Source organism: Prunus avium, chromosome 2, assembly GCF_965620075.1.
Source record: "Prunus avium chromosome 2, drPruAviu1.hap1.1, whole genome shotgun sequence".
In the NCBI taxonomy this organism is placed as follows: domain Eukaryota; kingdom Viridiplantae; phylum Streptophyta; class Magnoliopsida; order Rosales; family Rosaceae; genus Prunus; species Prunus avium.
Genome location: NC_142285.1, coordinates 3,168,089 through 3,179,854, shown reverse-complemented (window position 1 = coordinate 3,179,854; position 11,766 = coordinate 3,168,089). Strand labels below are relative to the sequence as shown.

The window sequence follows — 11,766 nt, the reverse complement described above, 5'->3', positions numbered from 1 at the left end:
GTTAAATATACATCCCGAGTCACCGGAATCGTCTCCAATGGTGAGATGTAAATGGATGTAAATATACATCACCACCATGGGGATGTAAAATAAAATGTATATTTACATCCATTTTTACATCCCTTGCAGGCGGGACCCACCCGAGAAAAGAGAAGAAAAATGAAGAAAAGTCAACATAAACAGCTGGGACCCACGGCTACACCCCCGAATTTACACCCCCCACTGGAGCAAAAAACATATTTACACCCCCCGGAGGTGTAAAGGGGATGTAAAAGTGGCTTTACACCCCTGAATTTACACCCCCCCCCCCCCCCACTGTGGATGCTCTTAGTACCAAAAGATGGCGAGACCCTCAAGGTCGATGATAAGAGCAATGATTTTTAAATTTGTATTTTAGTATTTTTCTGATGTGAAAATACAGTAGCTAATAGTACTATAGAATGTTATGTAATAATATTTCTTCAATTCTTATACAAGTTGTACGAGGATCATTGACAAATATATCAATCATATTGAAGAGATACATATATGGTGCTTGTTGTACCTTATTTATAATGATATAGCATTTTCCTTCATCATAGACATTATATCTCCACACATAGAGAGTGCTTTATGATCCCTGCTGGATTGAACCAATACACATTTGATGCATTTCTTTGAAAAGCTGCTCATTACTTTTGGCAAAAACTTCGAGATCCTTCATGAGGATATCTAACGCCTTGGAGCGACAATTGCTGTCAAGAATGAACCAAAAATATGCAGAACATAGTTTTTTTTTTTTTTAAAAAAAAAAGATTCTTTATGTATAGAATATAAGAAACATAAAAAAAATGATGTTCTCACTTGTCAATGGCCTCAAGGAAATTTTGCTTTCTGATCTGGAAATAGATCTTCATTGCATAGCAATTGTTATTTCTATCTCATATTGACTTATTGGAGACATCACATCAGGTTGACAGGAAAAATGTGAGGGTCATACTTTGAACAATTAAACTTAGTTTACCTAGACTGCAAAATGGTTCTTTTTCATTGCTCATAAGTTTGACTCCAGCTCTTCAGTTAACTGCTTCTAGAATATTGGTTTTGATCATTATTTCATCCCTTTCAATTTGCTTCTCTGTTTTTCCCACCCAGCAGGCCCCCACACAAAAATCTAGAGGGCCAAAATGACGTCGTTAAATAACAGAAGTCACATTAGAGTAGAAGCCATGTATGAAATAATTGTAGTTTCCAATATGCATCATCACCAGAAGAAACTAGTACATTCAGAGTGTTCGAGAAGCCAAGGCTAGTGACTCTTTTAGCGTGACCCTCAAGCTTCCTTGTAACCTGCAAAATATATAAATAAACGCAATGACAAACTTTTCGGGTTTGCTTCATCACAACATCGAGCATGATTTGTTTTTTTTTTTTAAATTTTATTTTATACAAGAACAAACAAACTACCACGTCTGAGTGGAGATTGTATCGGTTGGTGCCATCGGAAAAGCCTTGAAGGATGTCATTGCTGTTGGTATTGGTGTTGCATTCCTAAAAGGACACAAATTAATGTGCAAACAAACAATTAAAAATGCCCGCAAGTGCACGAATCTATCGAAGTTTAGATTATGTAAATACGGGGTCGATCCCACGAAGAACTTGTCGGTTCCCTATAAGTTCTAATTCGAGTACAAAGAGAACACTTAATTGACACACCACAAATGCACAAATGCAAAATGGAAACTAAAAATAAGTAAAGAAATGTAAAAGAAATGAAACAACACAAGAAAACTAAAAACAAACACAAACAGCATTTTCTATCGCCATTTTATCACCTGTTTATCATCAGTGAACAGTGACGACCGGTCGTTTTTCGGCAGAGTCGAAATTTCAATAAACGTGTGATGAGCGACCGGTCGTGAACAGTGACGACCGGTCGTTTTTGGGCAGAGTCGTTTTCTCTGTTTTTCAGTTTCGACCTCTGTCCAGTTTTTGACCTATAACTTTCCAACCGTATGTTCAAAATTCACGTTCTTTATACAGTTGGATTCAGCACAGAAAATGCAAGAACACAACGCGGACCAAAAGTCCAAAACAATTACATAAACAAATAAAATTTAGTAACAAAGACACATAACGTGTCGAACACGCAACTCACACACATTGGGGGGGGGGGGGGGTTTGATTTGTTTGAAGTGACCTATTTCTATTGCATGAAAGTAAATGGACTTTGAAATTAAATGAGAATGGCAGAGATGAATTATCAAAATGTGAAATCAAAATGTAACAAACACTAGGGTTTCGGAATCCACCCTAAACAATTCTACCCATGTTCATGAATACTGAAGTGATGAATTCTAAATGTATTGATGAAGATGTTCGCAATCAAGACCATGGGTCGTGGCTCAAGACGCATTGATTCTCTCTAATATACGTAAAGTGCATGGTTCGTGCTACAATACTTGTGCCCTCCTCATAACCGAACCTAGGTATGGTTCGTACTTCGATTCAATTACAAGGAAAACCCATTAAGTTCAAAGAGAATATGAAAATCACAAGAATCCTAATAGCATGGTGTTTACATTAGGTATTCAAGAAACCAATTCACATGGATGGTTCTTACTCCATCCATCTATTGCTTAGGAAAACATGAAGATACACATAATCCCAACAACCTCAAGAAGCATGCTTTCAAAGGTGATCAATCAAAGAAGAACATACATCAAGGATAGATTAATTTGGTAAATTGGAATTCATCAACAATATCTAGAAATTCATACACTCAAGCATCAAAACAATAAGGTATTCATGTTTAGGGCTTCAACCTAAGCCCTAGCTATGGAGTTTAGTTGCTCATACTTATTCCAAATACAAACTCAAAATAAAATTAGAAAGAGTTTACAGATTTTGAGAAAATGATGAAAGCTTCAAGATCATCAATGGTGGAAGTCTTCTTCTCCACTTTTCTTGGCTGCACCTTGGCTTTTTCCTAGCTCCAAGCTCTCCAAAATCTGCTCTCAATGTGTAGAATGATGGAATGACCTCCTTTCCCACGTTCAAAAGCCTCTCCAATATCAGATTGCACTTCCTTTTGCTTCCCTCTCTCCTCCTTTCCAGCTTTTACTTTTAGTATTCTAATGCAAAGTCTTCACCCATTGTCTTCTTGTCCCCTTGCAAATGATGAAGCCTTGTCCTCACAAAGATGCCAAATGCTTCAGAAAATATCTCATCTACTTAGGTAATTCCTTGTTACCAAGAGTTATGGTAACAAGAAATTAAGATGACACAAAGGAGGTAAAAGCTGGCCAAATCCGGATTTCCAGAGCTGTGGTAACATGCTGGATTGGTTGGATAGGCAATACTTGTCCAATGGAGCTCAAATTTGGATATGTTGTAGTTAACATCCATTGGAACAAGTCTCATGAAGATCATGACCTCATCCGAGCACCAGACCATGTTGATCCCAGGCCAAGAAGTTGACCTATGAAAATGAACAAAAACAAAGTTTATAACCAATAATGCACTTTTAGCTCATTTTCATTCCAACCAAGGTAAAATCTAAGAAAACACAAAAAGGAAGTAAAAAGCTATAAAATGTCAAGAACTAACTCAAAATAGTGGGTGAATAACATGAAAAATCATGTGTAAAAATGAACCGAACAATTGGTGGCAGCTTCTTAGGTCCTCTTCAAACAGGTCCTTTTGATTTTTTTTTTTTTGGGTATAGCCGGTTGGCTATACTCTTTAAATATATTAATTTTAGGAGTACAGCCGCGCGCGCTATACGTTTTAAATATATTATTTCAAGAGCATAGCTAGGCGGTTGTACTATTTATAAAATAAAATAGAAAGGACCCGCCTAGGCCCATTTTTGGAAAACTTGCGTTTTTTTTTTCATATTTCTTTTTTCCTGGCGGGTCTGGCATCTCTGCAAATACATCAAGCTAGGGTTTTAGCCACTCACGTTTATCAACAACGTAATGGCATCTTTGAAAATCAGTATTTCCCATTTTCTGTTTTGGTTTATGTTATGTTTGGTTGCTAGGAAGCTGATGATGAACAAATATTCGCTTACCTGAATATTCAGTTTCATGTTTCTTTTGTTGTATTGATTAGTTTTGTTACAAACTGAGCTGGTCTGGTTAACTGATCCAAAAGGAGTATGCTGCTTTTTGGGGCTCCAATTGTTGAGTCATCTCTTCTTTTGAAATTTTTCTTTTTAAATTTCATTTTTGTCATTTCTCAGTAATGTAATTTGGGTGAAATGCAGCTTTTGGATCCGTTAGATGGGCAAAAAGAGTAAATCAAAAACTCCCAAAGTAATATTGATGTTGCTAGTAGTGGGCCAAGGATTCGTCCCTATGAAATCTTAACATAATTGGTTGCATGTGTGGCCCACTAAAAAGTGGTTCCACATGAGGAGGAGTGTTGAAGAATACACAGAGTTCCACATTGGAAACTTAAATAATTAGAAAGTCCCATTTATTAAATGGTTCCACTCCTAATAACATCGAGGCCTTTTGTATAAAACCCCACACCTGCAAAATAGGTGGTTAAGTTGGGGACAATATCGATGTTACTAGTGGTGGGCCAAGGGTCCATCCCTCTGAAATTTTAACATGGTATCAGAGCAGATTGATTGATTAGGCCTGAATTAACACTTAATTTGTCGGAGGAGCAGTCCAACTCCTTATAAGCCCTTGCTAGGTTTCTCAACTTTCCAATGTGAGACTTTTTACTTTCACATTCTCACAAACATAACACTTAATTTGTGTCATTTATAATTATCTTTTGTTCTTGTTCTCATTTGCTATATCTGATGTTAAACATAGCTGTACTTATTTTTGAAACATTTGTGTTGCGTGTTGAGAAATTTTATTAAAACCTACCATTCTAGATGAAGTTATCTCTGATGTCGTTACATTACATTCTGATTGAGTTATACTTTGTTCATTTGTTTCTCATACAATTACATCAGATGTCAAGATCAAGAGCATTTCAATTATTGGCGGTGCTGACGGAACAAGTCCTTCCAAGATGAGGGCGTAAGTTCGAACTTTAATATTTTCTACCTAAGGCCTGGATTTCTTATATTGGTGTAGTTCGAACAAAATAAAGACAAACTGAGGCATGAAGCATGAAAAAAAGTGTTGGATAATATTATGCAGGAAAAGGAAAGTAAATCAGATGATTCAAAAGTTAATGAGTATAGCCTTTTATAATAAATACCACAGTATAGCCGGGCAGCTATACTATTTTCATGATAAAAAAGATCCTAGTATAGCAGCGGGCTATACTATTTATATTTTTTAAAAAGGGACCTGCCTGGGGCCTAGCGCCCATTTCCCCACGTGTAAAAATAGTATCGCTGAGCGGCTATACTATTTTTACATAATAAAAACCGTGGTATAGCCGCGCAGCTATACTCTTTTTATTTCTTTTTAAACACTCAGTGTAGCCGCACGGCTATACTATTTATAATAAAAAATAGTACCACCGCCGGGCGCCTTTCGTCAGCTTCGCCATGTGTAAAAATAGTATAGCCGTACTATTTTTTATAATAAAAAACCTTAATATAGCCGTGCGGCTATACATTTTAAGTATATTATATTTAATAGGGAAATATCTCAAAATGCCACACATTTTATAATTTTTTCTAAAAATACCACCCCTCCCTTAAAATTTAAAAACTACCACCTATAAATACGTGGGGAAATGTCTCCACAATGCTCTTCCTCCCTCAACGATGTCTGTTCATCCAAGCTTAACTCCACGGTTCACATCCACAAGGTACTGTTCATCGTCATTTTCTTAGAAATTTGGGGTTTTTGTGAATTTGGTTTAGGTTGTATGGATTTGTATGAAATTGGTTTAGGGGTTTCTTCGAAATTGGTTTAGGGTTTTAGGGTTTAGGGGTTGCTCTGAAATTTGTTTAGGGTTTATGGGTTTCTATGAAATTTGTTTAGGGGTTTCTTCGAAATTGGTTTAGGGTTTAGGGGTTCCTTGGTACACCACATCTTTCTTACCCTTTAATTCTACTGAGCATTGGTTTTTAGATGCTTGTATTAACTACAAACTTGCATTCTCTTTCATTAAGTGGAATGAATTTGAGACGTGTGCTATATTTTAACCCAAGCAATGACATTCTCAGCCTGTATAACTATCTAATAATATCTATTATATAAGAGCACGAGTTCGTTCGAGTGGTTAACGGTGTTTACAAATCTTGCCTTGCATCACCATCACATCCCACCTTAAATTACAGAAACATGACACCACAAAACCTCATGCTCCTTCCTCTTTCAACCCCTAAATTATCCATCGGATGCCCAATACTAGATGGCTGCTTGGGCGGTGGGATACCCTGCAACTCCATAACAGAATTGGTAGGGGAGACCGGTTCCGGAAAGACGCAACTTTGTCTCCAACTTATGGTTAGAGCTTAGCTCGCACCCTCACATGACGGACTAGGGGGCTCCTCCCTCTACATATCCACAGAATTCAGCTTCTCATTTCGTCGATTGCAACAACTAGGCAACCTTTATCATGCATCATACCCCAACTTAATAGGGATGGAGCCATTGGAAGACATATATGTTCATGGCGTTCATGATGCTCAACAACTCATCCATGTCCTTCGAGACATACAAGCATTTATTGCCATTAATCACACCCGGTTACCTGTGAAACTCATTGTCATTGATTCCATTGCTGCATTATTCAGATCACAATATCAGACAACACCGACAGATTTGAAACGGTGGTATGAAATATTCTTCAAGATATCTGGGACATTGAAGGCTTTAGCAAATAAGTTTGGGTTGGCGGTGGTTGTCACTAACCAAGTGGTGGATTTTATTGGGCCACATGATGGAGTGAATGGGGTGAGGTTGGGAAACTTGGAGTGCCTGCACACATCAGGCAGACGGGTGAGTGCAACTTTGGGACTGGCTTGGGCACATTGTATAAATTCAAGGGTGTTCTTAGCAAGACATCTGCAATCTGTTGGGGTTAACAGTCGTAATGCTCCTTCACCAATTATATCTACTCAAACACATAGGACATTTGACCTTGTATTTCCCCCCATTTGCCCCATGCATCGGCTGAATTTGTAATAAGAAAAGAAGGTGTAGTAGGAGTATCACGGTAACTGTGTTATAATGGAATTCTAAGAACTTTAGTGTTTTGGATCCATTTGGAGTTACATTTTAGGCCCTTTAATTTCGTACTCACAGTTTACATTGCAATACCAATACCAGTACAATAAATGTACAATATAATGACAATCTGAAGGCAATAAAATTACAATATGATAGCGATACTGTCACAATAAATAGGGAACATAGCATGTTGTATAGCAATACAACCCAAATTATACAAATTTAACACAATTCACATTCAACAAACACGAAACCCACCACAAATAAAATTAAAGTTGACATTACCTAACAAAGCAACAGAAATCATATTGTCTAAGATACATTGCGCCGTGGAATATTATTTTTACAGGTGGTTTTATTGTGGCCTATGGAACCGCACCTTGAGCACTTTCTTGTAATGGTGCCCTCTCCTTGCGAGGGAATTTTTAGCTTCTTTCATCTGCCTGGCATGACCTTTGCCATGGGAGGCAGCACAACTCGACTTTGAATATGTTAAGGAATAACCCACATTGCGTGAGGCTGTACCGGGTAGATACTATCCGAATAAGCATCCAACCAAGTATTCCGAGTATAACACCGAGAAGCCTTCGAGTATACATTTAGTTTCAAGAAGCGGCAAACTACAACTACATGCTTGCAAGGTAGCTGCTTAAGCTAAAACTTTCTACAACTACAACTGTTGTTCGTCAAATCCACGAGGCCTTCCATATCACCGTCCAAAACATTAAATTGTACATTATTTAGTTTAACGACATTCATCCTTGCAGCATCCTCCAACCTATTCCTCAACTTCTTCTCACCAAAATTGGGGCACAATGTTGTTGTGCAATTCATGGCCAACTCACGACGTTCGATAAACCATTTCACAAGGAGATTAATAATTTCCCCTATCAAATGAACCACTGGCAGCATCCTTGCAAACCTAAGGAATGAGTTTATTGACTCCGCAATATTTGTTGTCATTACATTGTAGCGGCGTCCATCCATGTGAGCTCTAGACCACTTATGTAACCCAGCCTGTTCAATATATTGAGCAACATGTTCCTTTCTCTTGATCTTCCGAAAATGACAATCAAACTCAGCAATGGAATTAGATTTCGCAGCCTGCTCAAAGTGCATAAGTATTTGATCACGTTTTTTCAACTTGCAAGTGCGTTTCATGTTCCCCTTCATATGATAAAAGCATATGCCATGTTGCGCTATTGGAAAAACTTTGTTCCACACATTCTCTATGCTAACATTGCGATCAGAAATGATAACAAGATTGGGACACTCACCAATGACTTCATGAAGTTTAGTGAAAAACCAATGCCATGATGCATCCGTCTCCAAATCCCCGATCCCAAAAGCAAGAGGATATATATTTCGATTGCCATCGAATGCATTTGCTACAAACATAACATCCTTGTACTTGGATTTTAAATGAGTGGCATCCACGGCTATCACTGGGCGCATGGAAGAACAAAACCCTCTAATACATGCGCCGACCGCCATAAATAAATACACAAAGTGATTGTTCTCATCAGTTTGGATATGTGTCTTTGTGCCAGGATTCATAAGCTTCAATTCATAGCAATAGGCTGGAAGGATATAATAAGCCTTCTCGACTAATCCTCTAACGGACAATAGAGCTAACTCCCTTGTTTTCCAAGCTTTCGAATAATGGATGGTGAAACCAAAGTTGTGTTTCACATCTCTCATTATGTCACTTGGTGTGTATATTGTCCGAGAATCCTTCAACTTCCTTTTAAATGAAGTGGCTACAAGTGCTGCAGTTGCTTGACGATGGTCGTCATGTACGAACCTCAAATCACATTCATGGACAGCTGTACACCTCACAATCATGAAGTTTTATTCTCCAATTCTCGATGCTCGAACCTGCCATGGGCATGGACGTTGACAACAAACCAAAAGCAACCTCTTAGTGCAAGAGAATTGCACCTTAAATTCAAAGTGGCCTCTGAATTCCGTCAACCATAACTCGATCAACAATGCTCCCTTACTAGAGAAAATTTGCCCAACTGTAATTTTCGGATTCTAATCACTTCGCGAATACCTTGTGTCCAAATATGCTTCTCCATCATTTACATCGACCACATTGTACCGGTTCTGTTCACCCATTTGACTCAAATAATGTTCACGAGTGGGTTCAGATTCTCCTCCTAAATGCATTATTGACAATTGGGCAGATGTGTTCAAATGGCCCAAAATAGGAGGGGTAGAGTACACTGACACTTCATTTCTTTCAGTACCATTATCACCACCATGCATCTCCTCCACCTCGCTAAAATCAATCATGTCCATAAAATCTGTCCCAACATCACCTCCCACATCAGCAACATTTGTATCATTCTGAGTTACTTCATTGCTTTCAACAATGGCAGCTGAAGAACGACCCATCCGACTACTATCTATTGTGATATGCATACTATCAACTACATCATTTGTCAGTCCATTATCTTCTATACTCACGAGTAAGAGAGCTAGTTTTGAAGGTGTTACCTCACAATTGTACTTCATAAAAAATTTGACATCATCATCGTCCTCAATCTTTATGTGCTTCCACTCATTCGAGGCCACCAAAACTGAGAACTTTAAGCAAACCTTGTCTTCCCTGCTGTTTGTATTACCAATCTAATGCACACGATCCAACAGTTCAGCAAATGTGATGGTCCGTGGAACTATTAAGCTTTTTGAGTCACCCCCTTCGTATTTGCACATCTTCTTTGAGGTTACCCATTTTCCATTATAGCAAACCAGAATTACAATTGTCTCCATTTCTGACCATGAAAAAAATTATTTCATTAACACAATACAACCACAATAACCAGGCAATACAATGGCAATATAACAGCAATATAACATCAATATAACACTATATAACGGCAATATAACAGCAATACCACAGCAAAATAACAAGAACACAACAACAATACAACACTAACACATCAGTGAACAAGGATTCATCACAATCACACTCTACAAATCCACTACATCAAATGGAAAATCTAAAGTTTCAAGATTCAAATATCCAGAGTAATCTAAATGCAATTGGTAAAAGCCCAGATGGATGAGCATGAAGATTCAAAAAACCTAACCCAAAGCAATTACAGCCAAAACCAATTTAACAGAAACCCAAGCAATCAAAATAAAACCAATTTCACAGAATCCAACAGATATTAAGAAAATAACCATCAACACTACATATTCGAGTTCAGTGATCCAATAGAGCTTCAAGGTTTCCAACAGCTATTCAGAAGACATACCTAAAATATGGGGTCAAGGGAGGGGTTCGTGATTCAGAACAGAGAGCGAGACAGAGCTGCGAGAGAGAGAGAGAGAGAGAGAGAGAGATCTGCGCTAGAGCAAAGAGAGAGACAGAGACAGAGAGACAAAGAAAGAAAATGGGGCTGAGCGAGCTGAGAGAGAACCAAATTTCTGAAAATGTGATATGTGTGCAATAAGTGGACAATAAATATATATTTATAGGTGATAGTTGCAAAAAAAAAAAAAAAAATGGGGAGGGGTGGTATTTTCAGAAAAAAAATTATAAAATGGGTGGCATTTTGAGCTATTTCCCTAATATATAACATAGATATAGGCTTTAAAATACACAATATATATAGGACGACGTCATTTTGACGTCGAGGGAAAGAAAAAAAGGAGGGAAAGAAAAAAAAGGAACCGCAAGCAGCGCTGCGTGCTGGAGGATGCTGCGCACTGGGGAGGAGTAGCGCTGCGCTCTCTTTGGGGACTTTCGTCGAGTAGTTTGCAGGGGTCAATTTTCTCCCCTCTAATGGTAGATCCCAGAGTTGCAGGAGTCACTTGACCACCTTTGCTCCTCTGTGGATCCGTCCTTGATGAGATGTAAGAGAAATTAAACAGGATCTCCCCACAGCGTAATAGTTTGCTTAAATTGCTTGAATTAATGAAAAGAAAATTAAACTTTTTCGATTAGGACCAATTCCAGTAACCTTTATTTGTTGAGTTGTTTTGTTGACTCCATGTATGCAATTACTAGTATTTTAGTATTTGCATGTAGATGCGCAGTATGACTTGACAATTTATATGCAATTGCTTAGGGTGGATATGCAATTAGCAAGACTGCACGCATTAGCTCCCATAAAAAAATTCTTTTTTCATATGATGACTGATTTCTTTTAGCGCACATAGTTAATTACAAATGAAATGAACAGTTACATAGATGCAATAGATTTGAATATCTGATCTAGCTCCATCCATCTAATAGAAAACAAGCCGTGTATAGCACTATTCCTATGGTTTATTTACCAGCTCGTTGTAGATATGGGGTAGCAATCCACAAAAATCATAACAAAAAAATTTAGATACTAAATCAAGCAATCTGGAAGGACTTGTATTTCTAAGTGCTGTCTGGAACCCAATCAAGCAATTGATTAAAGCATTGGCTACTAAATCAATCATGATGATCTCAGAAATCCTAACACACCTTTCCACACATAAAAAGCCTTTTCTTTTTCGTTTAGCACAAATTCGTCGAATGCCTTACAAGTTGAGGAATAATGATAATGATAGTGATGAAGATGATGATAGTGATGAAGATAATGATAAATTTTTTACATTAAAATCTTATGATTACAATATATTA

General features: G+C 37.8%; 1 protein-coding gene and 1 pseudogene across 1 annotated transcript; one reads left to right on the top strand and one right to left on the bottom strand.

The window, feature by feature from the left end:
* The first annotated feature begins 6,551 nt into the window (after positions 1 to 6,551).
* LOC110772727 (DNA repair protein XRCC3 homolog pseudogene) lies at positions 6,552 to 7,094 on the top strand (annotated as a pseudogene).
* A 699-nt stretch (positions 7,095 to 7,793) lies between these two features.
* Positions 7,794 to 8,984, bottom strand: LOC110772728 (uncharacterized). The gene has a single exon (XM_021977186.1). It carries the CDS (start codon positions 8,982 to 8,984, stop codon positions 7,794 to 7,796), a length of 1,191 nt encoding a protein of 396 aa, XP_021832878.1.
* Positions 8,985 to 11,766: the final 2,782 nt, after the last annotated feature.

Bases quoted from the DNA above. Each gene is read 5' to 3' on its own strand.
- LOC110772728 (XM_021977186.1), bottom strand. From the start codon at position 8,984: ATGATTGTGAGGTGTACAGCTGTCCATGAATGTGATTTGAGGTTCGTA.